The following is a 25,233-nucleotide window of genomic DNA, read 5'->3' as shown; positions in this document are numbered from 1 at the left end:
TTATAAATTACCAACTATAGGAAATGACGCTCTCTCCTTCTGGAACTCTTGATTTGCATCACATCTCCTCACTCTGTCCTCCAACTTCTTTAACCTCTTTTCCTTAGTTTCCATTTCTCTGTCCCTGGGCTCCATCTGTGTAGCTTCTTCATATCTACTTCCATTTCCTCTTCCCTTCTAGGTGTGCCTAATCTGCTGCTAAACCATCAAGTTTCTAATGTCAAATAGTGTATTTTTCATTAAAATTTTTTTTAAACCAATTTTGTCCTTTTTGATACATATTTTCATCAGTCATAGCCCTTCTTTAAACATAAATAAGACATTTTATATTTTTGTATTTTACATTTCCAACATCTCAAGACTTTGCTGGTCTGATTCTGTTGCCTGCTGTTCCTAATGACTCTTGTTTATGCGGTTTTTTTTTCCTTTTGTGCCTTGTTTTCACTGTAAGCTCATAGTCCCTGAAATTTTATCTGAAGGAATTCCTTGAAGTCTGGGTTTAAAGTACAGTCCTCAAGAGAGAAATGCATTTTGGGAATTCCCTGGTGATCCAGGGGCTAAGACTACACTCTTCGGAGTTCGACCTGGCCAGGAAACTAGATTCTGCATATTGCAATTAAGAATCTGCACGCTGAAACAAAGATTCTGTGAACTGCAACTAAGACCCAGCACAACCAAAATAATTATTTTAAAAAGAGAGAGGGAGGAATGTATTTGCTTCTGCCAGGTACCTGGAGGCACTCCCAATCAGAGAGCACTTTAAACTGAATTGTAGCGTGAAGATATTCCAGTCCACAGGCAGTATGAATTCTCCACCCGATACTGAAAGCCAGCTGCACTCACCTATCACCAGGGACACTTTCTGTCCCCACCTCCTACCTCCCCTTGCATCTAAAACCAAAGCTAAGAAGTTGAGTTGTGGGATTGGGTCCCTCTTTGAATGCTGGTGTCATCTGTCAGGCTGAAGGAGGAAGGGGCTCTGATCTGACTTCCCACTTTGTAGGAGCCTTAGGTTTACTGCCCACTCACATGTGGCCCCTGAAACAGTAGTTCTGGGCCACCCACAAAAGCAGCAGGATAAAAAGATGAGAGACAAGAGTGTTTATGAGCTGGCTCCTGCATGAAGTCCCAGTCCTGAGAGCCACTCACAGACTCTATGGCCTTCAACCAGCCTCAAGGTCCTTTCCTTCTATATCAGAGTCATTAAGGCAAGGATGGGAGAAGGACACGAGGATGATGACCCAGATCCCAGCAGAGGGAGTGTGGTATGGCAGAAGGCTCGTACGCTCTTCCTTTTCAGCCCTCAGGCAGCCCAAGAGGCTTTGAGTCATCTCTGAGCCAAGGCAGCTGTGACCCTCGCCCTTGAATGGGAAAGAACCAGAACAGGCCAAGCCCAAAAGTGTCCCCGCAGATGCACTTCTCACTAGGGCAGCAGCAGAGTTCAGCACGGTTCCTTACTACTCTTTGCTCAAAGGGAGATGTCGTCTGTCCTTCCCTGCATTTCGGCGCCTCTTTCGACTCAAGAAGCTCTCTAGCTTCTTGCTTCGTTTCAGCTCCTTAAACTTCTCAGCCAGGACCAACTGGCGCTGCTCAGCTAGAGGACAAGGAGAAAGAAAGTCAGTAAGCAAAGGACAAAGTCCCCCTGCCTCCCCTTGCCCCAGGTCAGTAATTCGCAACCACTACGCAGGGATATGTGACTTGTCAGGAGTTCACTGGTGTGTAAAAGCAAGCTGACTTCCACAACTCCACTCTTTCTCAATTCAACCAACTATGAGCTCCTTCTTTGTGCCCAACCCAACATATGAGGGGGTGTGGCAAAGATAAGTGACACTCCCTGCCCACAATCTCATTAGGGATATGAGAATGGTTACAAACAATGACTCCCTACTACTAATATTTCTACTTTCCTCTAAATTACCATGGGATGCAGCCATCATGCCTCCCTTAGGTAGCTCCAGGACCCCCAACACAGTATCCAGTCACTATGGCCACCCAATCTCTGTCCCTGTGACTTGCGGGTCATAGCTGTGCCCCACTCACATTTCTTCAGGAAGTATGGCCGATGGCCCTGCTGGGCCTGAGCCCGCCGCTCCTGCTTCAGGGCCAGTCGCAGCTCCTGCTGCCGCTTTCGTTCCTTCTGTGCCGTTTCTTGCTGCTCCTGGGGAGCCGAGATGAGAGGGGTGAGACAGGTGAATAGCAAGGACTGTGAATCACCTCCCGCCCCATACTGTGACCTTCTCACCATTCGCTGAAGCAGCTGCTGTAGCTTCTCATGCTCCTCCCCTGAACGGCGCTTCTTCAGCTGCTTTTTCACCAGCTCCACATTGGAAAATGAGTATGATGGTTAGCATTCTGTAAATGTTAGCTGAAACTTTGTGCAAAGCATCATTCTAAGAGGTTCACATACGTTAACTCACATTAACACTATGAAATGGGAACTATTAGCTTTTTGTGATAAGGAAACTGAAGTGAAAAGAGGTTAAGTATCTTGCCAATGATCACACAACTAGTAAACTGATTCGCCCTGCTCCCCTCTGCCTCTCTAACCTGTGCTCCAGTCCCTCCTGGAATCCCCACAAACCAGTCTCATGCTACTCACTTCTTTCTCTCTGGCTCGGATGTCATCCAGGAATTGGTATGTTTTATGGAACACCTCAGGATTATACTCCCCTGACAGATCATCAAAGCGGGGATCCCGGGCTACCTTTGGAGAGAACAGAGAATGTAAGAGAACTGTTCTGTCTCCTTTCCCTGAGAAAATGCTCACTGCCTCCTCCTCACCTTCTTACTGATGGGGACAACCTGACGCAAAAATGGCACCCGGGCCTTGGCTGACATTTCCAGAGGCCTATGGAGAAAGTGAAGGACAGCTCAAGGGAACGCCAGTCTCGTTAAAGGCCTCCCACCTGCCACCCAAGAAAGCAGACATCTACTCAAGTAGGTGTCTTTCCCTCCAACCCCCAGGAAAGGCCTTGCTCCTCACCTGTGCTTATCTGCAACACACGCTTTTTGGACAGCTGGTCTAGAACTCTGCTTCTTAGTGCTGCTTCCCGTTATCAACTGTTTGTAGGCCTTAGTCCCCACTTGGCTCTGCAACTCCAACAGCTCCTCAAATGACATGTGAGATGCGTCTGTGAAAGGAAAGTGGGGGTGGGGGGACTGCAACTCAGCTCAGCATCTGCCATTGCTGCAGAGACATTGCCCCATCCTCTTTCCTTAGGTAAGTGACCCTTTCCAATAACCCGTTCAGACCGATCGCTGCAGGCTCCGGGCAACACAGGCTGTAATGGTGCTCCACTGACACCTAAGGCCTCAACTGTCCCAGCTACCTGGGGCCTCACCTTGCTAAGGAAGGTGTGCACGGAAGGCTGGAGATGGACTAACCCACAGTCTCGTCTTTTTCCGCTTCTCTTTTAAATTTCTCTTTCACAGGTTTTCCCACAAAGACCTCTATCTCCGTTCGTTGCTCAGCTACCCTTATTCTGGTTCAGTTTACGCTCAGCATCTCACCTCACTTAGTGCTCTAGCCTCCTTACTGCTCGCCCAACCACCAGTCTCACTGCTTTCAAAGCTATGGCTCAACTTCAGCCTCAGTTGTTTGCTGGGAGCCAGCTCACGAGATCCCACTCATGACAGAGTCATGAGGAGGAGACCTGACGAGCAGAGCAACTCAGGCCTCAGGGAATTCTCGGAAGGCTGCCTCAGCGCTCACCTTAAAGATGATATCTATCTTTCTGATGCTTGCTATAATAAACCTCTTCTTTCTGTGACTTAGGTAAAAAGCCTTTCCTGATCTCTTCCTAAATAGATCAATCTGGAACCCTGATCGATACGGCCCCCGAACGGTGGCACCCTATTAGATTATCTAGGATATAGAGTATTTTAATCTAAACTCCTCTTGCTAGCATATTAGTTTGTTTAATAAATAAGCCTGTGCCTTTGGAGCTAATGTGCATGACTGCTCCTTAACAATAAAACAGCATTGAGAGCCTCCACACAAAAAGCCCCAATGGGCACAGAACCCTTCGTAGGAAAAAGGTTTGTTAGGAAATATAAGAAATATTGCTTTATGAAACTGTTAGTCTATATTTACTCACTATGTTTTTACACTTAACGTATTTAGCCTATATAATGAAAGCATAATAGTTAGAAATTTATATAAATAAAAGTTTAGCTTTAATACAAATAATAAGACAATTGTTGATTTAACTGATGATTCTTACTTAGAGCTGACCTTCAGCTTGCTGTTCTATGACTTTGTGGAACCACATTCTTTTCTGTTAAGCTCAAGGCGTAGAGTAAATTACCGAAAACAGGTTTTAACCTTAAAACTTTCTATTGATGAATTCTTTCCTGCTGTGCCTGATACAAGTGTTCTGACTGATCAACCCTTATCAATGGAGAGTCACAAGATGTTAGCAGGCCCCCATGCCGGAAGATGATGTAAACAAAATGAGGCTTTTTGTAACTAAAGACATGCAAACGGTTTCGATGAAGGTCAAAACTGCTGGCCCATTAAGCTGAATTGATATGCCCGTTAAGCTGAATTGGTATGCCCATTAAGCTGAATTGGTATGACTCTATACTTTACATTTGTTTCTATGTACCACTAAAAATATAAAAGCTGTCTTAAAAACAATAAAGTTGGGAGACACTTGGACACGCTAAGATTCGCTGTGTCTTCTCATTTCGCATCGCCGACGCCGTCCTTCCTGAAGGAACCCCTGGACCAGCTGGAGCTGGACTCTGGCAGTTGTTGGTGTTCAGCCGCTAAGTTGTGTCTGACTCGTACAACCCCACGGACTGCAGCATACCATGACTCTCTGTCTCTGTTTCTCGGAGTTTGCCCAAGTTCATGTTCACCGAACATGGGAGAGATGTCTAAAAGGCAAATCTGGGATAGGGGGTAAACTGGCAGACTGGGATTGACATATACACACTATTATATAGAAAAGAGATAACTAATAAGGACAAGCAATACGTGAATCGTGAACTTCCAGATGTTTAAGCTGGTTTTAGAAAAGGCAGAGGAATCAGAGATCAAATTGCCAACATCCAATGGATCATCAAAAAAGCAAGAGAGTACCAGAAAAACATCTATTTCTGCTTCATTGACTATGCCAAAGCCTTTGACTGTGTGGATCACAATAAATTGTGGAAAATTCTTCAAGAGATGGGAATAACAGACCACCTGACCTGCCTCTTGAGAAACCTGTATGCAGGTCAGGAAGCAACAGTTAGAACTGGAACATGGAACAACAGACTGGTTCCAAATAGGAAAAGGAGTATGTCAAGGCTGTATATTGTCACCCTGCTTATTTAACTTATATGCAGAGTACATCATGAGAAACGCTGGGCTGGAGGAAGCACAAGCTGGAATTAAGATTGCCGGGAGAAATATCGATAACCTCAGATATGCAGAGGACACCACCCTTATGGCAGAAAGTGAAGAAGAACTAAAGAGCCTCTTGATGAAAGTGAAAGAGGAGAGTGAAAAAGTTGGCTTAAAGCTCAACATTCAGAAAACTAAGATCATGGCATCTGGTCCCATCACTTCATGGCAAATAGATGGGGAAACAGTGGGAACAGTGTCAGACTTTATTTTTCTTGGGCTCCAAAATCACTGCAGATGGTGACTGCAGCCATGAAATTAAAAGACACTCCTTGGAAGGAAAGTTATGACCAACCTAGAAAGCATATTAAAAAGCAGAGACATTACTTTGCCAACAAAGGTCCATCTAGTCAAGGCTATGGTTTTTCCAGTGGTCATGTATGGATGTGAGAGTTGGACTATAAAGAAAGCTGAGAGCCGAAGAATTGATACTTTTGAACTGTGGTGTTGGAGAAGACTCTTGAGGGTCCCTTGGACTGCAAGGAGATCCAACCAGTCCATCCTTAAGGAAATCAGTCCTGGGTGTTCATTTGAAGGACTGATGTTGAAGCTGAAACTCCAATACTTTGGCCACCTGATGCGAAGAGCTGACTCATTGGAAAAGACCCTGATGCTGGGCAAGATGGAGGGCAGGAGAAGGGGACGACAGAAGATGAGATGGCTGGATGGCATCGCTGACTCAATGGACATAGGTTGGGTGGACTCAGGCAGTTGGTGATGGACAGGGAGGCCTGGCGTGCTGCAGTTCATGAGGTCGCAAAGAGTCGGACACGACTGAGCAACTGAACTGAACTGAATAAGGACCAACTGTATAGCACAGGGAACTCTAGTCAATACTCTGTACTGACCCATACAGAAAAGAATCCAAAAAAGTGGATATATGTATAAATGATTCACTTTGCTGTCCCCTAAAAGTAACACAGTATTGTAAATCAACTATACTCCAATAAAAACTATTTTTAAAAAAAGGAAAGAAACTACTAGAGACATGAAGTTTTCACTTTAAGTTCTTTAAATAACAAAATAGCTTTCTCTTTCCAAAAAAAAGAGGCAAACTTATCTTATAACTCCCACCTCATTTCCACATACATATTTTTTAGATCACTTACTCCAAACTCAGTATTCCCCAATGGCTTCCATCCTACTCAAGAGTAAAAGCTCTAGGCTTTGTAACAGCCTGAAGATCCCATGTGACCTATTCCATTTTGTCTCTGCTCTCTTCTATTTCTTTCCTACTCCTCTCCAGTCAACTGGCCTCCAAGCAGTTCCTAAGCAAGAAGGTATATTCCCATCTCAGTTCCTCCGCACCTGACTTTCCCTCTGCCTGTAACACTTTTCACCAGCTGTATTCTCCTCACCTCCTTCGCAGGGTTTCTCAAATGCTACCTATTCAGTGAGGCCTTCTGTGATTACTTAAAACCATAACCCCTCCCCTGTTTTCTCCTCAAAGCTCTTATCACCTTTCTCAAAAGCTAGTATAATTCATATACCATAAAATTTATCCTTTAAAAATATGCAATTCCTGATGTCTCCGTGCCTTTTTTTTCCCCAACCTCCCAAAAGTAAGCTTCATGAGAGCAGTTTGGGGCTGCTTTATTCACTGTTGTATCTCCAGCATCTAGAACTGTGCCTGCGTACAACAGATGTTCAATAATGTCGGCGAAATTTGTTGAATCTTCACCTGCTAAGCCTCCCCCAATAATCAATGCCCTTCTGACTCTGCTTTGGAACATACGCTTTCTCCCTGCGAAAAACCCTCTTTGCCCTTTAAAAAACTGCTCAGGGTGTCCTAACTCCAGTAAGTATCCTCTCTCACTCCCCACTATCTAGTGCGTTGGGGGGCGCTCCCGGTGTCTGCGCCTTTCAGACAACTCGACAGTCTCAAGGTGAGCCCGCACCAGACGCGGAGCCCCTCTCCCGGCCCTCAGCGCTGCCCCTCGTCCCGGCACCGCGCCCTCACCATTCTGCAGGCCCTCGTCGTCCTCTCCGCCATCCTGAGCCCCACTGGGAGACACTGCAGCCGCCAGGCCACGAGAGCTTGCTCTCGGCATGGCTTGAGCGGCGTATCAAAGACTAATGGCGTTACTTCCGCCATGGAGGCTTCCGCCCCGCCCCTTCCGGAAGGCTTTGCGTCAGCAGCGCAGATCCCGCCCACCGCAGGGGCCGAGCGAGTTGCTGATGGGCGGCCGGGGTACACTCCCTGGGCGGAAAAGGGCGACCCGTCGACAGAACGTCGCCAGCTTTTTGTCGCATGGCGCTGCACTCCACACCGGAGAAACTCCGGCCAGGTCGTGGTGGTATCTGGTTTCCTAATGCTCTTGGCTGAGAAGCCAGAGTCTCAGCACCCTGCCCCCACTGTAAACTCCTGCCATCCCTGTCGTATTCCACAAAAAAGAGATCACACGTTTGGAGATTTTTAATTCATTTGTATAAAATTTGAGCTGGCTGAGAGTGTCAGGGTACAGCAACAGCTCAAGGAAGGATGGGATTATCTGCTGGTCCTCGCCTCCCCAGGTCAGGGAGAAGGAGATTTCATGCCAACAGCTGCAACTCCTCTCAGCTCGCAATCAATGCCCATGGCTCAAGCAGGGGGGGAACAGGTGGAAAAGGGAGTGGGGAGGGGAAGCTCCTGAGGCTCACACACTGCTTGCTTCTCCCTCCTTCCCATTCCCGTCACTTCCCAGCAGCCTGTGGCTGACCTGGGGCAGAGCAGAACCCAGGAGCAGTTGGAGGGAGGTGAATGGGACAGAGCACCAAGGGGAAGGGGCCCTCGGCCCAAGGAGGAAGGGACCTAGCCCTTCCTGCTACAGCTCCCCACTAAGTTCACAGCACAGAAAACACCTCTAGTCCAACAACTCCACGCGGAGGTATACCAAGTCCAAGGTCCAAAGGGGCAGGCGGGGGAAGAGATGGGCAGGGGCAGTGAGGACAACAGCAGGCTCAGGAAGGAAGGTGGCAGAGACATCCTCCTACCCATGGGAGGAGACGATGGGGCGACTGATATTGCTGTTGGTGGTCATGGCATTCAGCTCCCACCTGGAAGGCCAAAATTGACAGGCAGAAAGGAGAGAAGGGGGAGCCTCCGCCCCCAAATCCAAAATTGCTCCTACAGAGCAGTGAACACACCAGTCCCTTCAACTTTCTAAAGCTCAGCCACCCACAGCCACCTCTTCCTTACAGCCCTGTTATGTTTAACAATCAGGTCCCACCCACCACCAAATCCACTACCACCCACTCATCCACCTGCAAGCTCCTGTGGACTTCCTGTTTTTGTTTATATATCAATAGTCTTATGCCCAACACCTGAAGAAAACCATCTGTGTATACATCTCAATGAAACTTCCCAACCTACCTTTCCTCCTCTTCTCAGATCCAACCAGAAAGCCCCTCCTCCCACCAGGAACGCCAGGTTTTGTTCTCAACTCCCAGTCTCTTAAAGCCCCAAGCTACCCATCCCACCATATTAAAATTCAGTTCCTGTCTTTTTGACAACAGTCATTCTATAAAATTTCACCAAGTACCTCCTTATACCAAGGCTGCAGTCTACTTGGTATTAGGCACTTGAGACACGTGTCAGTCCTGGGCCAACCTGGGACCCACCTGTTCAGCCTTGTATCCTCTATCACCTGAGTATCAATACTGAATACTGAACACACAGAACCTCAGCAAGAGGAGTTAAGCTGAACTGATACAAGGAGAGGAAAGTGTCACAGAATGATCCAGAAGAGTACAATTATATACAAAGTAGCTTCCGGTGCTTGATATAGACCTAAGAATAGAATTCAAAGGGAAGTGGCTAGAAAAAAACCGCCCTTACTTCTGGAATTAATGTGATCTAGAGACTCCTAAACTTGTCTTTTTTCTTAGGTTCTAAGATTTAATCAAACTTTTTCAGCAGGTTAACAGAAATAATTGTATAAGCTCAGGTCAGGAAGTGATGCTTCTGAGCTTGGTTTGAAAACTGGATTTTTTTTCGCTATAATTTATTCAGCTGACAGTTTTATTATATTTCCTTCCAGGGCCCTCTCCACAAGTACACGACAGAACAAAATCTTCTCTCTCCTCCACACTTAGACTGAGTCAATCAGGTCATGCCTATGCTGCCCACTCACCCTCAACTAATCCCTCCCTTCCAACCATTCACTGTACCTGATGTCATGAGGCAAACAGGACTGGTCCAGGTTGTACTGAATCACAGCCAGTTTGCACAGAGTCTTCAGGCTAGGGCCTTTAAAGGAGGAGTTACGGGAGAGGGAGATGGTCAAAGCCAAGGAAAGGGTCCAGCTCTGGATATCACCATCCAAAGACAGGGACCCTGATGGCAGAAGCACTTTGGGAATAAGTGTACTTACTGAAGTCCAAAATGTGTAAGTCAGAATGATCTATGAGGTCGAATTCATCTCCCAGGCCTTCCTCTGGAGACGGACTGTAGGATCAAAAGCAGAAATGAAGGACAGAGCAAAGGCTACTCACGAGACTCTCTTGCTCAGATGTCTCCCATGGGAGTTGTTTGACTCCCAAGGGCTCTGGCCTTTCCTGGAGCCCTCCCCTCTCTCCTCCTGACCTGGTGCCCCCAAAGAGGACAATCTTGTCACCAACAATACAGCAGCACTGGCGCCGGCGAGGACATGGCCCCTTCCCCTTCGGTTCAATCTTCTTCCAGGTGAACGACACTGAAGAGAAGTTTAAATGGAGGTTTAGTACCTGCTCGTCCAGATATCCTCTCCACTCCACCCCTCACCTACTCAGGATTATTCTTTTCTTTTACACCCCCACCTCCATGGCACCCTGTTCCTTCCCCCTTAAAGGCAGTGCTCTTTACCAGGGTTAAACTTCCAGAGGTCATGGAAGTGCCGGTTCAGCCTTGCGTTATAGCCACCAAAAATGTACAGCTCCCCATTGTAGCCAACTGGAAGGAGAGAGGTGTGTCAATAGTGTGGGAACGATGCGGGGGAACAGGGACTCAGCAGGGACCTAACAGACACTCACAGGCTGAGTGGCTCCGGCGCCCCTCGGGTAGCACTGGGGTGGGTGGACAGTCCAGCCAGGCCTCGGTCCTCGTGTCAAAGACACGGATGCGGTTGCAGTAAATCTCATTGTTGGAATGGAATGGCCCAAAACGGTCGGCACGGCCCCCAAAGACATACATGTGACTGCCCAGCATTGTGGCCGAGTGGAAGTCCCTCCAGCGTGCAGGGTTGCCCTGGGCAGGAGCAAAGACGGCACGGAGAGAGGGTCAGCTTTCAGTTTGAGCTCCCTATGGTTTCTTAAATTGAGGATGGGTGTCTGGAAGAGAGGAAAAAGGGCAGACCTTTGTACAGATCAGGGTCCAAGTCATGGTGCTGGTATCCAGCTTGTGGATGTCATTGGAAAAGCAGTCAGCCTGACAGGGACGAGAAAGGAAGAGAAGGAAGGAATAAAAGAGAGGGGCAGGGGTCACTCCCCAATCCTCCAAGCCCCTCACCTCAGAACCTGCAAGCAAACCAAAGCCTCCCATTCCACCACCTTCAATTCCCCTTCCTCCTCCTCATTCCCACCCTAAACCTCTGGTTGCTTCCAGACCTACCAGCTGCTCGTAGCCCCCAAAAATGTACATGGTCTTGCCCAGGACACAAGCCGAATGTCCATCCCGGGCCCCAGGAACCGTTCCTGACACTCGGGGTGTTGACCACTTGTGAGTATCTGAAGAGGGCAGAGGGCGGGCCCAGTAAGCAAGCTGACACTCCCTCCTAGACTCCAGGGCACCTTACTCCCAGCCCCCTCAGCACACACTCCTCCCAGGCCCCCTGAGGCACCATCTGGCAGAACACAGCCACTCTGAGACCCATACTCACTGACATCAAAGGCATAGAGCACATTGCAGGCCCCTTCGGTGTCATTCCGCCCGCCCCAAAGGAAGACTGTGTCATCGATGAGGACGGTTGAGTGTCCATACCGCATGTAGGGTACCACGGGAGCCTGCCCGCGAGCAGCGGGCCTCACCGGAGGCAGCTTTGTCCAACGCAAGGACACTGTAGGCACAGCTCTGCTCAGCCCTGGGAACCTCCCTTTAGGCTGTCCACCTTTTCCCCAACCACGTGGGTTTCCCCCACCCTCTTTGGCCATGGGGACCACCATCAAACCTCGCTCAGCCACCCACTGCTCTCCCTGATGTGGGCACCCACCGCCCACTGCCCTCCCTGATGCGGGTACCCAGGGACGGTCCCCAAATTCGCTTACCTGCATTGAAAATGTGCACATCAATCTGACGCAGTGTCTCATAGTCTTCACCTGAGCAGTAACCCCCGAAGGAGTACACGCGGTGCCCCACAGCCACTGCAGCATGGTTCACCCTGCGGGGCCCGCCCTCCAGGTGCACGGTCCACCGTAACATCCCCTGGGCCTCTGGCTACAGCAACATGCCCCCCCGGCACGGCCTGCTGCCTCTGCTACCTGCACACAAGTTGGGGCCACAGGCTCCTCAGGCGGGGCCTTCGCCGGGTGCACCGTGACTCTGCCCCAGACTAGCCCTTGCCTGTAAGTGTCACCCTGGTGGCCCTCCCACACCGCCCCTCCGCAGCTCAGGTGGCTGGCTCTGCCCCAGGGGAGCCGCCGAGGTCAGGGAGCTAGCCCCGGCCCCCGTGTTCTCCAACAGCGAAGGGAGGGGCCACTCTGACCTGCCTAGCAGCTCACACTGCTGAACTAGGGCTCAGCATGGTCGCCCCTCCCCATGGAGGCTGTACCCTGTCCCTGGCCTGGCCCAAGCTCTGAGCCCCCTTCCCAGGTCAGTGAGTTCTCTTGTCTCTCTGGCCCTGCTCTGCTTACTGCCACCTCTCTAAGAATCTCTGTGCTCTGAGGTGGGGAGAGGGATCTCAAAATACTCAGAGCTATTAATAGCCCAGCCAGCCCCAGACTGTCCATTGAAAGCTGGCACGAGTGCCTCCACGCAGAAAGCTTTTAGGCTTTTAGAGTGGAACGGTCCCTCGATCCAGGATAGGGTAGGATCGATCCAGGACAGGGACCTCCATGGATGGCTAGCCCCTCTTCCGAGGGCGCTTGTCAAGCTAAGCATTTGTCATCGGGGTCACCCAGGGCCCCTCACGGGCACGAGGAGTCCCTTTGACAGCTGTACCTGGTATCCTGCCAAGAACTTAAGCCAGAAAGGTATGTGTCTGCTGGGGATTGAGGTGTGGGGGTGGGGAGGCAGCATTTTCTCCTCTTGCCATTTGCCCAACCTACCCATTGTGATAGAGAACAAGCTGTTTCCAGTTCTCCTACTCGGGTCCCTGAAAGGGGAGGGGGTAGGGATGTGCAATAGAAAGGGAAAGGAAAGCAAAAATGCCCTTGGCCAGGACAAGAAAAAGACCCTGGCATGAGAGGTCATGGTCTCTTAAAGACAACCCGCCAACCTAGTGATAATGGGCACATTTGAAGGCTCTATCAGGCAGGTCTCCTACAGCTGGTACTGCCTTCACTAGCAGGCATCAAATAGCTTTGGGTGGATCATCTGCTCCCTGTTCAAGAAGCCCTGGCAGAGGGAAGCACCAGGCAGAACCTCAGGCACACAAAAAGCTCAAGTATGGCGGCCCCTCACAAGCAAGACATATGGGCTTCAGATGGCTTGCCAGTCCTCCACCCCTACCCAACCTCCCTCAACCCCCAACCCCAGGCTTTAAATAGCTACTCTGCCACACCTGAAATAGCCCCAGCAGGAAACCACTCTCACTTCATTACTCCTGTCCTCAATCCAAAAGCTCTTGGATCTGGGCTTATGGGGACAGATAGGAAGGAGGTTGACAGGCTTAAGAATGGGAGATCTTCATCTTCCCTCATAGACTCCACCTTCCCCTTCAGCTAGATCAAGGTAGAGCATTCAGAGGGCAAGAGAGAAGCAATTCCGTGCAAAGGTGGAGGAAAAACCCCATGGCTTCTCCTCCCAAAAAACAACTCAAGCTCAGAGAGAACAAGGCCCCAGGGTCTCTCCCATCCTCCATCACTGCCGCATTCTCAAGCATCTTCAATCCCCCTCAGGAACCTGCCCCCCCTTCCTATTCTCCTGCAATTTTCACTCCCAGTTTCTGGCCCTTCTTCATCTCCTGAGAGCTCTGCATTTTTTTTTTCCTTCTTCCTTTCCCCACAACTCCAAGCTCCACCGTGACAGCCCTTCATTTTTGCTCTTCCACTAAGGGGAAAAAGAAGCTAATATTCATCGACCCCTTTCCGCCTGACATATTCCTCCCTGTAGATGACGCTATCCCCGTCGCCTTCCAGTCATCCCAACCTCCCCGCCCCCACAACGCCAGACACCCGCGCCCTTTTCTTCCATTATCCTCAGCCTCCCCGTTCCCTTCTTAACCCGATCTTCTTCCCAGTTTCCTTCAGGGCCTCCTCCAGCTACCAGGTGTCCCCCACCGATTTCCTCACCACCCTCCCCATTAACACTATCCTTTCCCATCATCCCCCAGCTCCCTCCCAGCCCCCACCGCATCACTCTCAGGCCCCTCCCCCAAGACCCCAGCGCTAGGCTGGGGCGTCCCCAGCCCATACAATTTTCTTTGTCCCTCAGTCCACCCCGGGCTACCTGCCAGGCCGGGCCGGGGCGGGGCCGCGGATCCTCGCGCTGCCTGCAGCCTAGAACCCGTTGCGCGCCAACCGACGACTCTGTCCCCAACGAGATAAACACAGCCAGGCTGTGTCCTTCCGGCGGGCAGCTGGATGCGCACGTGCAGTCCGAGCTGAGTGCTCGAAGCGTACCGGGACTTGTAGTCCACGAGATTCCGGTGGGCCTGGACCTGCCGAAGAGTGGGCAGGGGCCGGAGGAGACGGTGTGCAGATACGTGTCAAAGATCGCGGCCTTTACTGGGTAATGTAGTCCTGGGTCTGGGAGAAGGTGGTGGAGGCGGGGCAAGGGGCGGGCTCTTCGTCCAAGCTCCCGTCAATCACGAGCGTGGGGCGGGGCTGGAGGTCTGGGCACCCCCCCCCCGCGCACGTCCTGCCCCGCCGGAAGTGAAGGTGCGGGTTCGGTCGCGGGCTCTGAGCGGGTAAGGCGCGCGGAAACACCACTGCGGAGAATCGGTGGGGCGGGTGGGGAACGCCGCAATTTGGGCCATTTGAAGGGAGCCCCAGGGGCCCGAAGGGCGTTTGTCAGGCGGTACAGAGGGGAAGCCCCTGGAGGGGAGAGAAGGGGGCGGGTATGCCTAGTCCGAGGTATCTTGTTTGGCGACCCGGAGTTCCTAAGTGGATTGGGGGGAGGGGGCGTTCTCGAAGGGGTGTCTTTTGGGAGGTGGCATGGCCTCCGGTTGGGCTGCTATTTAAGAATTGGCAGAGAAAGGCGGGTGGGCCTCGATTAGGTATAAGAGTAGGTTTAAGAGGTGAGGGGCCAGGACAGGCTGGGTGGTATGGAGTTCAGGAAACACGAGGCGTTTAAATGTTTGTGGACTTTAGCAGCAAACCACCAGGAGCTGGTTGAGAGGCTGAAGGTGGATTTAATTTCATCCGATCCGTGTTCTCCTGCCTCCCTGTTCTTGCAGCCCCTGCCCGATGGCAGCAGTAGTTCTAGGGGGAGACACCATGGGTCCTGAACGTATCTTCCCCAATCAGACTGAGGAACTCGGGCCACATCAGGGCCCCACGGAAGGCATTGGGGATTGGAGCAGTGAGGAACCAGAGGAAGAACAAGAGGAAACAGGGGCAGGACCAGCTGGCTACTCCTACCAGCCTCTGAACCAAGATCCTGAACAAGAGGAGGTGGAACTGGCAGCAGTGGGGGATGGAGAAGATGTAGTTGCTGATATCCAGGATCGGATCCAGGTATGTGGAGGAGGCACTGTTCCTGAGCAGGTGGAGCTGGAGTCCCTGAAGAACTGACCCTGAACTGTCTTCTCTGGTTCTGCAGGCCCTGGGGCTTCATTTGCCGGACCCACCGCTAGAAAGTGAGGACGAAGATGAGCAGGGAGCTACAGCATTGAATAACCACAGCTCTATTCCCATGGACCCAGGTAAAAGAGATCCTTCTTTTACTCTGGCATAATTATGGAAGAAGGGGACTGGTTAGTGCCAATAGAGGGAAGTCCCAGAGGAACATCCTGCTCCTAAAAGAATAGTTTGTAATCTAAGATTTTGCGGACTTCAGAATCCAGGTGAAATGCTATTTTTTTAGACTGGCAGGATGGGCAGGCTTCCTTAGGAATAACCGGACAGATTCAGTGACCTTACTAGTCCAGAATCTCTGAGTTAATTCAACGAATGGGGAGGGGAGCTGGTCCCATCGTTCCTACCCACTAACTGGTCTCTGCTTGTGATTTCAGAACATGTAGAGCTGGTGAAAAGGATGATGGCTGGCATAAGCCTGCCTGCGCCAGGGGTTCCTGCCTGGGCTCGCGAGATATCAGATGCCCAGTGGGAAGATGTGGTACAGAAGGCCCTCCAAGCCCGGCAGGCTGCCCCTGCCTGGAAGTGACCACCCTGAGAGCTGCTGTACCTCCCTGCATTCCAGGCCAGAACCAGCACAGGACTGAACACATCCTGGTTGTCACATCCATCTCCATCCTTCCCAGCTCCCCTCCACATCAAGGCAAATCAGACTTCTCAGAGACCCACTTTATTCAGTTCTGTACATATGGGGACATCAGCCCAAGCCCAACCCACCTTAGCATGTATCACTCTGTGGAGAATAAAGCACCCTATGTACACAGCCAAAAGCTGCACTGCCTGCGCCCTTGGAACCTGGGTCTGGCCCTCCCCAGCCCCTCACCCCTCCAAGGTACCTGAAAGGGACAAGTGAGGACCTGCCCAGCATCAACACAAACAAGGAAATAAATAGGTGTTGGAGGAGCCATGCTTGGGGCACTGCTCCCTGCTTCCTTCTTCTTAGCTTTGGGGACCAACAGCACAGGAAAGCAGTCAGCCCCGGGGTGGTCCCTTCCATGTCAGTGATCCCAGGGCTGCTGCTCACCGGAGAGGGGGCATAGGGTCAGGTGTCTGTTCATCCCCTTCTCTCGGTCCCTTTGGGCCCTCTATTCATCAGCTGTGGTCCAGAGCCTATGCTTTTCTCCTTTTGCCCTCCCACGTTGTCTTGGTCAGGCAAGGGGTAAGAGGAAATAATGTAGCCCCATCAGCCTGCACGCCTCTGGGGCTGGGGGCCTATTTGGGCCGTTGGGGGTTGGCTCCCCTCCGGCTAATTCACTCCAGGGGCCAGTGGGGCTTGACATAACTTTGGTGAGAATCGACTCCTGCTGCCCCCTACAGGCTTGCAGGGGAGGGAGACGAGGAGGGGGCACCTGGGGCTGAGGGGGAGAGGAGCGTATTATTCCCGTGTATTTCTCAGAGCAGCCTCAGGTAGCTGTGGGGTGAGGAGCAGGAGGGGGCCAGGCATCCCCACGTCATCGTCATCGTCTGAGCGCCGAGCACCGCCGTGCCCAGCCTGTCTGTACTAGGCGCAGGGAGGCATGAACATGTTTGGGGGAGAAGAGGGGCCACTCTCTGGGTGCCCCTGCTTCCAGGGCCGCGTCCCCCACTCCCCAGAGCAGAGAGGCCCTGCCTTGCCCCATGTCAGCCAGTGGGGAGCAGAGGGTGGAGGAGGGCTGGGACAGTGTCCCAGGGTCGAGTGGGCCATGGCCCTGCGGTGGGAGGCAAGGAGGTCAGAGGGCCTCCTGGCTGGCAGTTAGGAACTCTTCCGCCCGCTTGTGCGCCTCCAGTGCCTTGATGGTGTACACGTCCTGGGGCAGCTCGGACTTCCGCCGGAGCAGCACTTTCTCCTTCTTGATGTCCTTCAGCATCTGTGTGTGCATGTGCAGAGGGCAGGGGATGACGACCGAGTCCCCCTGAGTAACCCCACCATTTTCCTCCCCTTAGTCCTCAGCTCTGCGGCTCCGGCCTGCTCTCCCTCCCAGGGCTGTCTCGTCGTTGTGCTCCCCGCTCCTACCTGCACGGCCTCTGTCTCCACCGTCCTCTTCAGAAGCTGGATGTCCTCTGCCGTGGGGGTCTCGGTCTCCATCGAGTACACGGGAGGCAGAGGGGGAGGTGCTCGGAACATGGGATACTGGGAGGAAAGGAGGCGGACAGATGGCCAGAGCCACCCGGGTGGTGTGTGACCCTGTCCACTTCCCGGCCCTCCTCAAACGTCCCTCCCCCAGCCCCAGCCAGACCCCTTGGTGCAGGGGGTGCAGGGGGATGGCAGAACCAGCTCACCTGGGGATTAAGTCGGGCCAGCTCCTCAATCTTTTGCCACATCTCTTCTCTCTCCTTCATTCGAAACCTGCCCCTGGGGAAGAAGCAAAGACAGGATTTGGATGGGACTGAGAGAGAAGCATGGGGGCTGGTGTGGAAGATGAACACCCCCCAAGAGAGACTCACTTCTGCTTCTCGGCCTTGTACTGTTGTGTACAGTCATCAAACAACTTCTGATTCATCTCCATAAACAGCTTCAGGGCATTGTAGATCAGCCCGTGGATTGTCCTGCGGCCAGGAAGAAAGACGAGGTAGATAAGAGGAGTCACTACCCTTATTGTGCCAGGGCCTCAATTCAGCTCTCTGCTGAGAGCTTTTCAGTGGACTCCCATCCCACCAGCCTCTGCATGCTATAAGCTCATTGCTCTGGACAGATCATGTGACTTGAGACTGGCATTTCAGGCCCTTTACAAATATAGGTCTGCCTGTCCGTCCTTGCCTGAACCCAGCACTCCCAAGAGCCCACTCTTCCCCATTACTTCCCACTCTTCCACCCAGCACTAATGGCCTCCCAGCACACTTGCTTTTAGCAGGAAAGCTTTTTTATGACGCTGGGATTTAATATAGTCTAAGAGGATCACATCAGCTTCTCACAACATGGAATTAACTCTCCAAAGCTGCAGAATATCTGACCTCAAGAAGAGATGCGATAGAGGCCACTAATCTGCTGCTGGGTGGCACAGATCTCCCATGTGGGTATCTTTTCTCCCCAGTCAGTCCCTCAAGGCCCTGTTAATATGCAGTGGGTGCCAGCCCTGGCTCTCTGAGAGACCAGGTGAGACTACTGGCTCTTGAGTCCATCCCCACCCTCCCACATTCCAAAACCAGATCCTCACTGCCCAGCGCCACCCCAGTTCCCTACTTGTTCCAGTGGCTCTTGGAGTTCCTGTAGAGCGCAGGGAACATGATGGGGAGGACTCGGGCAGCGTTGTCACTTATCAGGCTCATGATGTACTCATTGTTCCAGTAATAGAGGGCACGCTCTGCCACCTGGTGGGGATCGGTGGGATTCAGTGGGGACATGGCTCACTAGGCTGAAGCCCTGCCTCGGTTTTCTGGAAGGCCGGGGCTGAGATTTTCTGGGCCTGGGTCTCACCTGGAAATGGGGGCTGGAGACACACTTGGCAAGCTGGCGGAAGAGAGGCTCCATCACTTTGCTGAACTCTGAAGGCTCAATGACATCCAGGATCTCCTCTAGCTCATTCAGAAACATCACTTCCTTGGGGCTGTGGGTCTTGGGCCAGAACTTGAGGAGGCCTACAATCACCTGCAAGGAGAGGAGGACCCGGAATAAAACTCGCCCTCAACAACTGCCTGCTTCTCCAGGAAGCTTTCCTGCCCTCTCCTCCCTGACCCTGGTGGGCACAGCTTGGGTGGCCTTGGCTAAGTGCTGGTGTTTCTCCAGCTTGGATCTGGGTGTACAAAGGTTTTCCTGCTCCTTCAGAGAGGAAATCATGTCACCTGTTGGATTACATCCCTCCTGGGAACCTGCTTCCGGTGCTGCTCAAAAGGTACCCACTGGCAAGGACTGATGACGGGGAGAGGTGGACCCCGGGTCCAGGAGGGTAGTTACCGGCTCAGTGAGGCTACTCTCCTTCTCCAGGAACTGCACCACGCAGTATGCCAGCTGTGGGCGGTTGAGGGACAAAGGAGGTGACGTGAGGGCTCAGAAGGTCACAGAGGTCGGTAACAGACCAGACCTCAGAACAAGGAGAGGCAGAGAGGAATGCCGCCCTGGTTCCCTCTGCCGCTGCATCGAAGCTGGAATGCTTCCCCCTCCCTCTTTTCTCTGCCCCCAGGGCCAGCGAACACCAGGAGGAAGGCAGCTCACCTGAGGGTGGTAGACACTCAGGGACTTGACCTTGTGGAGGGGAAGAAGGACCCGGATGAGGAACATTTTGTGCTCTTCCTTCAGGGGCAAGGCAAAGCCGTTGATGATGCTGGGAGGGAAAGGAGGGTTGTTAGGACCAAAGGGCCAAGTCCAAGCTCAATGTACCTGTTCCCCTTGCCCAACCTTGTCCAGACCTGTGTGCCCCCGCCCTGCCTCTCACCTGCCCAGGATCTCCAGGAGCTCGGCAATCCCATTGTGATGCTCTGTCTCATAGATGAACCTGAGGGAGGTACAGAGGCTCTCTTGATAACCCCCGATACTCCTCCGCCCTTCTCCAAGTCCCGCCTACCGCCCTTCTCCCACCTCCACCTTAGTGGGGGGCTTGCTTTGCTCCTGAGCCCCAGCTCCTGGCCTCACCTGTAGAAGATGTGGTTGATCTGCCTACGGATATAAGCCCGGAGCCCCAAAAACTTGCCATAGATGCGATGCAAGATGGTCTTAAGGAAGTCCCGCTCTCGAGGGTCCTCACTGTCAAACAGGTCCAGGAGCTGGGAGCAGGCAGGAGGAGAGGAGCCAGTGAGGCCGGAGCGGAGGGAAGGCCAGGGCTGGGGTGACCTGGGTCCTGGCCAAGGGAAGCTCAGAGGTTCTCTGAGGTCAAAGAGGGCATGTGGAGCCAAGCCTCTGGAAAGAGTGATTCTATGCTACTGCTCTCCCCCAGGTGACGTCTGGGTGTGCACCCTGCGTACCCCGTTGTGGGGTAGGGGGGTGGGGCAGTGAGCAGTACCTCCGCTGCTTTTGTGTTTTCTTCCAGTATGCTGGAAGCTTCTATGAACACAGGTTTGTTTAGACCCCCAAGTCAGTTTGCAGTAGACACAGCTGAAACCCAATACAGTACCGATATTCAGCAGAAGCAGCTGGGATGAGTCGGGATGAGGGGCTAGAGTTCATGGACTAGAGGGAGGGGAAGGCAGGAACCTCAGGGACTCACAGCAAGGACAAACTTTTGGTCAATATACTTCTTGGCTATGTTTGGCTGGAAATCAGGAGACTCGAGGAAACGTAAGAAAAACTCATAGACGAGCTGCGGGGGGGAAAGGAATATCACTTAGGGGCATTCCCCAGGACTGGGAGCGCCCCCTTGCTGCGGGGCTCAGAGCACCCCACTGCCCACAGCTAGGCCCCGGCCCCAATTGCCCTGGTACCTGGAGATGCGGCCAGGCGGCCTCCAGGGTGGGCTCATCTTCCTCAGGGTCAAACTCGGCCCCAGTGGGATTCGATGAAGGTGGCAGCGTCCGAAAGAGGTTCACTGAAAACTGAGGGGCAGGGACGGCCCAGGTCAGAGCTCCGTCTGGGCTCCTCCGGGGCCCCTGCCCCGCCCGCCTTCCCCTGCCGCAGCGCCCACCATGGTGACGGCCTCAGGGTAAATGGCCTCGGTGACGACATCGCGGCTGTGGGTGATGTACTCCACCATTTCGTTCAGTCCCGCCCGCTTCACCTCCTTGAACTTGAGGTCACTGAGTGGGTCTGACACGAAGTCGAAGAGGACGCAGCACTGGCGCAGCTTCTGGATAAACAGCTCCTCCCGCTCCTGGGTGGGCGAGTCTGGGGCGGGGAGGGGGGCCACGGTCAGGTCTCCTCCCTGCCCTGCTCACCTCGCAGGGCCTTCCCCTCCCCCTTCCTGCTGCCATCCTGCTCCCCTGGCACCCCAGCGCAACCTCCCTCACATTCTCTAGAATGTCCAACCCCCAAATACCCCCAAACTTCCATTCTGCCGACGCCCACTGTCCCCTCGGCCTGATCCCCCAGCCCCCCTGACCTTCCCTGACTACCTTTCAGGGCAGGAAGCTTCTGCAGCTCCCGGTTCTTGCTGAGGTTGAAGCGGGAGGAGCTCTGTCGTCGCTCCTTCTTCACAATCTGGGGGCCGCCAGAGTACTTGATCTTGCTGAGCTGCGTGGGGGGCGGCGTGCTGTTGCTGGGACGCTTGTTGGATGATGGTGGCTGGGGTTGTGGCTGGGGCTGGGGCTGCGGCTGGGGCTGGGCCTGGTCAAACAAGCGTTTCACTGAAGTCCACTTGCCAAGCTCTGCTTCCCACCCCTGGCCTGGTCCATTGCCCCACCTCCACCCCCTCCCTCCGACCACATCCCCCTGCCCTGGGTCCATTTATGACTCTACAGACCTGAGCAGCAAACAGCTGCCTCCTGCCCCGAAGGAGCCAAGGCCAGAGTCACAGGAAACTTCGGCATATGGCCCTGGAAGGGAGTGAGTGGCCTAAAAGCCATGTCACCCAAAGCGATGCCCACTGCCTGTGTAGGAAGAGCCTTCAGAACACTCACTCGTGTTCTTCAAGAGCAAAGCTAACTGATGGACTGATGGTGACAGAAGTAAGACCAGTGGCTCTCATGCCAGTGGGGAGATGCCAGTGGTGTGTGCGTGCTGGGGAGGGGAGGGAGATGCGGGAAGTGACTGAGAAGGTGCATGAGGAACCTTTTGACTAATGGAAACATTCTGTATCTTGACTGGATCGTGGAGGTGGTTCATAGCAAAAACATAGATAAAAATTCATCAGGCAGTACACTGGAGATTACTGTATTTTATCATTTACCGAATGTGTGACATTCTTTAAAAGTTAAAAGAAATAAATTCCTTCTCATGTCTCAGCAGTTTAACTTCTAGAAATGCAGTTTAAGAAAAATTCTAAATAGGGACTTCCCTGGTGGTCCAGTGGCTAAGACTCCACACTCCTAATGCAGGGGGCCCAGGTTCTATCCCTGGTCAGGGAACTAGATCCCACAAGCCACAACTAAGCACAGCCACATAAATAAAAAATTTTTAAAGGGCGTAGAAATTTAAAAAAATGAAAAATCCTAAATATAAAAAAAGGTTTGGTGTGAAAGTACTTTTTATGGTCATATAATGGCAAATACATAAATGAATACATGGAAATCATAGAGTTAAAATTATGTTTATGAAAACTATGTACTCAATGTAATCATACGTGGTTCAGCTGTGAAAAATATTTACACAGTCATAGTAATTTACCCAAAATGGATGGTAAGTATTTTGAGAGGAGGGGAAAATTGTATACAGAGGTATAAGACACTGGGGCCTTAATTTTCCACATTAGGCAGTCAAGAGATATCTGAACCTCAAAAAAATTTTTTAAAAAGCAGTAAAGAAAAGTTATTTGGAGTAGAAAAGTCAACCTCCAAGGAAAGAGTTAGGAGTTCAATGTGGCTGCCACAACAGGACAAGAAGGACCAGGGACAGGGCTGCCCTGCTCATTACAAGCCCAAGAGCGCTATCTGGGACTTCCTGGCAGTCCAGTGGTTAAGACATCATGCTTCCAATGCAGGGGGTGCAGGTTCAAACCCTGGTCAGGGAACTAAGATCCCACATGCCACGCAACGTGGCCAGAAAATTTTTTTTAATTAAAAATATACATATATATATAAAGAGTACACTATCTGACTTTCTGAACTATTACCATATTGATAAAAATTAAAAATAAAACAAAAAGCCTAAAACTACAGAATGAGAGAAAACTGCTCCCTATGCTGTTAAATAAGCAGAATGCAAACCTGTATATACAAAATCAGCTCACCTACATTAGAACACATGCACAGAACCAAAAACCCCATTAAGAAAGAGAAAGAACAGGTGCACTGTGTTCATGACTATCTCCTGTGATGGCAGAATTAGACGACTTTTTCCTACTCTTCTAATTTTTTTTTTTTAGAGGCTGACACTGCTTTTGTAAGGGGGAGAAATACAGCTAATTTCCTAAAGCTATTTCTTTACTTCATCCTGGACACGGGTGTCAGAGCCCCATGAAGCCCATTTTCAGAAGCACGCACCCAGGTGGTCTGCAGGGCTGTTCACCCACAGGAGAACCCCCTGCTGGGAGAGGGGAGACCCAGCCACAGGACAGCCTCTGCCCCCACCAGAGAAGAGACTGCGGGGGGACCATGGGAGTGAGGTCACATCTGGTTGGGGACCCACTCCACAGGAAAGCTGTGCTTCTGTCCTCACACCTGCCATCCCCACCTCCTCTGCAGCCCCCTCCACAAACTCACACTTCATAAAATAAGAATGGGGGGAATTTCCTGGTGGCCCATTGGTCAGGACTCCAAGCTTCCTGCCCTTCCACTGCAGGGGGCGTGGGTTCGATCCCTGGTTGGGGAACTAAGATCCCACATGTAGCACAGCCAAAAAAAACAATGAACAAAAAAAAATTTTTTTTAATTATACTTAAAAAAAACAACAGGAGAATATGAAATTCTCTGCAATAAGGGGTGAGGAGGAAGACAGACATTATGCTTTGTGCGCTCTGAATTTTTTTATAAAAACAATTATCTCAAGCTTGTGACCTATCCAGGGATCAGAGGCAGGAGATGAGCGCTGGGTCCAGCCTGCGGCAGGGGGTGAGTCCAGCGTAGCTCACGACCGCTTCGGCCATCTGGCCCTCTCCTCCACCTGAAATGAGCCCCAGACACCAATCCGACCAGGAGAACCCAAAGAAGTGGGGCAAGAGCAGCCACCAAATACCTCGCTTGCCAGGACTACATCGAACCAGCGTGACTTTGGTTAGAGAGTACAAGGCACCCTGGAGTCTGGGGTCTCTCTTCCTGTAGGTGGAGGACAGATCACACCTCGGTGGCGGATGGGGGAGAGAGGCAGAAGGCCAGCGGGGCCAGAGCCGGGGGTGCCTCGGACTTTCCCCACTTTAAGCCTCCATTTCTCTGTTGCAGGAACAGCCAAATCCTTATCTGTGGAGCTTGATGGTCAAGAGCACAGACTTGGGTCTGACCCCTGATTGTACTGTTTATTAGCTGGGTAACCTTCAGGATCTTGACAGACGGTCAACACCAAAATCAGACTGATTATATTCTTCACAGTTGAAGATGGAGAAGCTCTACCCAGTCAGCAAAAACAAGACCTGCAGCTGACAGTGGCTCAGATCATGAACTCCATATTGCAAAATTCAGGTTTAAACTGAAGAAAGTAGGGAAAACAACTAGACCATTCAGACATGACCTAAATCAAATCCCTTACGATTATACAGTGGAGGTGAGGAAGAGACTCAATGGATTATATCTGGTAGACAGAGTGCTTGAAAAACTATGGATGGAGGTTTGTAACATGGTACAGGAGGTGGTGACCAAACCATCTCAAGAAGAAGAAATGCAAGCAGGCAAAGTGGTTGTCTGAGGAGGCCTTACAAATAGCTGAGAAAAGAAGAGATGCCAAAGGCAAAGGAGAAAGGGAAAGATACACTCAACTGAGTGCAGAGTTCCAGAGAACAGCAAGGAGAAACAAGAAAGCCTTCTTAAGTGAATAATGCAAAGAAATAGAGGAAAACAAGAGAATGGGAAAGACGAGATCTCTTCAAGAAAATTGGAGATACCAAGGGAACATGTCATGCAAAGGCGAGCACAATAAAAGACAGAACTGTAAGGACCAAACAGAAGCAGAAGAGATTGAGAAGAGGTGGCAAGAAGAGGAACTATACAAAAAAGGTCTTAATGACCCAGATAATCAAGATGGTGTGGCCACTCACCTAGAGCTGGACATCCTGGAGTGTGAAGTCAAGTGGGCATTAGGAAGCATTAGTACAAACAAAGCAAGTGGAGGTGATGGAATTTCAGCTGATGTATTTCAAATCCTGAAAGATGATGCTGTGAAAGTGCTGCACTCAGTATGCCAGCAAATATGGAAAACTCAGCAGTGGCCACAGGACTGGAAAAGGTCAGTTTTCATTCCAATCTCAAAGAAAGGCAATGTCAAAGAATGTTCAAACTACCAT

At 51.5% G+C, this 25,233-nt stretch overlaps 3 protein-coding genes across 24 annotated transcripts in view; 1 reads left to right on the top strand and 2 right to left on the bottom strand.

Moving 5' to 3' along the window:
- Positions 1 to 686: 686 nt before the first annotated feature.
- KLHDC3 (kelch domain containing 3) lies at positions 687 to 14,040 on the bottom strand. Of its 10 annotated transcripts, XM_081518729.1 has the most exons (17): positions 13,919 to 14,040; positions 13,066 to 13,225; positions 12,611 to 12,657; positions 11,612 to 11,824; positions 11,227 to 11,403; positions 10,959 to 11,074; positions 10,704 to 10,775; positions 10,382 to 10,595; positions 10,215 to 10,301; positions 9,957 to 10,065; positions 9,745 to 9,818; positions 2,984 to 3,131; positions 2,782 to 2,848; positions 2,600 to 2,704; positions 2,243 to 2,317; positions 2,041 to 2,158; positions 687 to 1,594 (listed from the first exon to the last, which is right to left on the bottom strand). In XM_081518729.1, the coding sequence occupies exons 4-17, from the start codon at positions 11,763 to 11,765 to the stop codon at positions 1,458 to 1,460; spliced, it is 1,653 nt and encodes a 550-aa protein (XP_081374855.1). In that variant the 5' UTR covers positions 11,766 to 11,824; positions 12,611 to 12,657; positions 13,066 to 13,225; positions 13,919 to 14,040; the 3' UTR covers positions 687 to 1,457. The 10 variants fall into 10 exon arrangements, with proteins under 10 accessions (XP_081374855.1, XP_081374854.1, XP_081374853.1 ...); XM_081518728.1 differs by lacking the exon at positions 13,066 to 13,225; XM_081518727.1 differs by lacking the exons at positions 12,611 to 12,657; positions 13,066 to 13,225 and having other exon boundaries at positions 13,953 to 14,040.
- Positions 12,331 to 16,071, top strand: MEA1 (male-enhanced antigen 1). Of its 7 annotated transcripts, none has more exons than XM_081518751.1 (5): positions 12,331 to 12,535; positions 13,938 to 14,234; positions 14,902 to 15,181; positions 15,267 to 15,369; positions 15,679 to 16,071. In XM_081518751.1, exons 3-5 carry the CDS (start codon positions 14,912 to 14,914, stop codon positions 15,828 to 15,830), a joined length of 525 nt encoding a protein of 174 aa, XP_081374877.1. In that variant the 5' UTR covers positions 12,331 to 12,535; positions 13,938 to 14,234; positions 14,902 to 14,911; the 3' UTR covers positions 15,831 to 16,071. The 7 variants fall into 7 exon arrangements, with proteins under 7 accessions (XP_081374877.1, XP_081374879.1, XP_081374878.1 ...); XM_081518753.1 differs by having other exon boundaries at positions 13,912 to 14,234; XM_081518752.1 differs by having other exon boundaries at positions 13,519 to 14,234.
- PPP2R5D (protein phosphatase 2 regulatory subunit B'delta) overlaps positions 15,956 to 25,233 on the bottom strand; it is a 23,234-nt gene continuing 13,956 nt past the window's right edge. For 2 of the 7 annotated variants that reach the window (XM_081518717.1, XM_081518718.1), the window contains exons 3-16: positions 21,260 to 21,470; positions 20,833 to 21,032; positions 20,633 to 20,743; positions 20,419 to 20,511; positions 19,848 to 19,978; positions 19,651 to 19,710; positions 19,431 to 19,539; positions 19,173 to 19,226; positions 18,696 to 18,866; positions 18,462 to 18,589; positions 17,726 to 17,827; positions 17,561 to 17,633; positions 17,295 to 17,411; positions 15,956 to 17,148 (exon numbers count right to left, since the gene is read on the bottom strand). In XM_081518717.1, coding sequence (XP_081374843.1) covers positions 17,011 to 17,148; positions 17,295 to 17,411; positions 17,561 to 17,633; positions 17,726 to 17,827; positions 18,462 to 18,589; positions 18,696 to 18,866; positions 19,173 to 19,226; positions 19,431 to 19,539; positions 19,651 to 19,710; positions 19,848 to 19,978; positions 20,419 to 20,511; positions 20,633 to 20,743; positions 20,833 to 21,032; positions 21,260 to 21,470 — 1,698 coding nt within the window. In that variant the 3' untranslated portion in view covers positions 15,956 to 17,010. The remainder of the gene's footprint in view (positions 17,149 to 17,294; positions 17,412 to 17,560; positions 17,634 to 17,725; positions 17,828 to 18,461; positions 18,590 to 18,695; positions 18,867 to 19,172; positions 19,227 to 19,430; positions 19,540 to 19,650; positions 19,711 to 19,847; positions 19,979 to 20,418; positions 20,512 to 20,632; positions 20,744 to 20,832; positions 21,033 to 21,259; positions 21,471 to 25,233) is intronic. The other 5 variants (XM_081518719.1, XM_081518720.1, XM_081518725.1 and 2 more) reach the window with 4 other exon arrangements.

Source organism: Giraffa tippelskirchi, chromosome 8, assembly GCF_054371585.1.
Source record: "Giraffa tippelskirchi isolate mGirTip1 chromosome 8, T2T-mGirTip1v1.2.pri, whole genome shotgun sequence".
Taxonomy (NCBI): Eukaryota; Metazoa; Chordata; class Mammalia; order Artiodactyla; family Giraffidae; genus Giraffa; species Giraffa tippelskirchi.
This window is presented reverse-complemented; position numbering and strand designations above follow the sequence as displayed.

Excerpts from the sequence above, each read along its gene's own strand:
- KLHDC3 (XM_081518729.1), bottom strand. The coding sequence starts at position 11,765 with ATGTTACGGTGGACCGTGCACCTGGAGGGCGGGCCCCGCAGGGTGAAC. Across the intron at positions 10,776-10,958 it reads TTGGGGGCTACGAGCAGCTG|GCTGACTGCTTTTCCAATGA; the intron begins GTAGGTCTGGAA and ends CGTCCCTGTCAG. Across the intron at positions 9,819-9,956 it reads GTCCTCTTTGGGGGCACCAG|TCCGTCTCCAGAGGAAGGCC; the intron begins GTCAGGAGGAGA and ends TTGATCCTACAG.
- MEA1 (XM_081518751.1), top strand. The coding sequence starts at position 14,912 with ATGGCAGCAGTAGTTCTAGGGGGAGACACCATGGGTCCTGAACGTATC. Across the intron at positions 15,182-15,266 it reads ATATCCAGGATCGGATCCAG|GCCCTGGGGCTTCATTTGCC; the intron begins GTATGTGGAGGA and ends CTGGTTCTGCAG. Across the intron at positions 15,370-15,678 it reads CTCTATTCCCATGGACCCAG|AACATGTAGAGCTGGTGAAA; the intron begins GTAAAAGAGATC and ends TTGTGATTTCAG.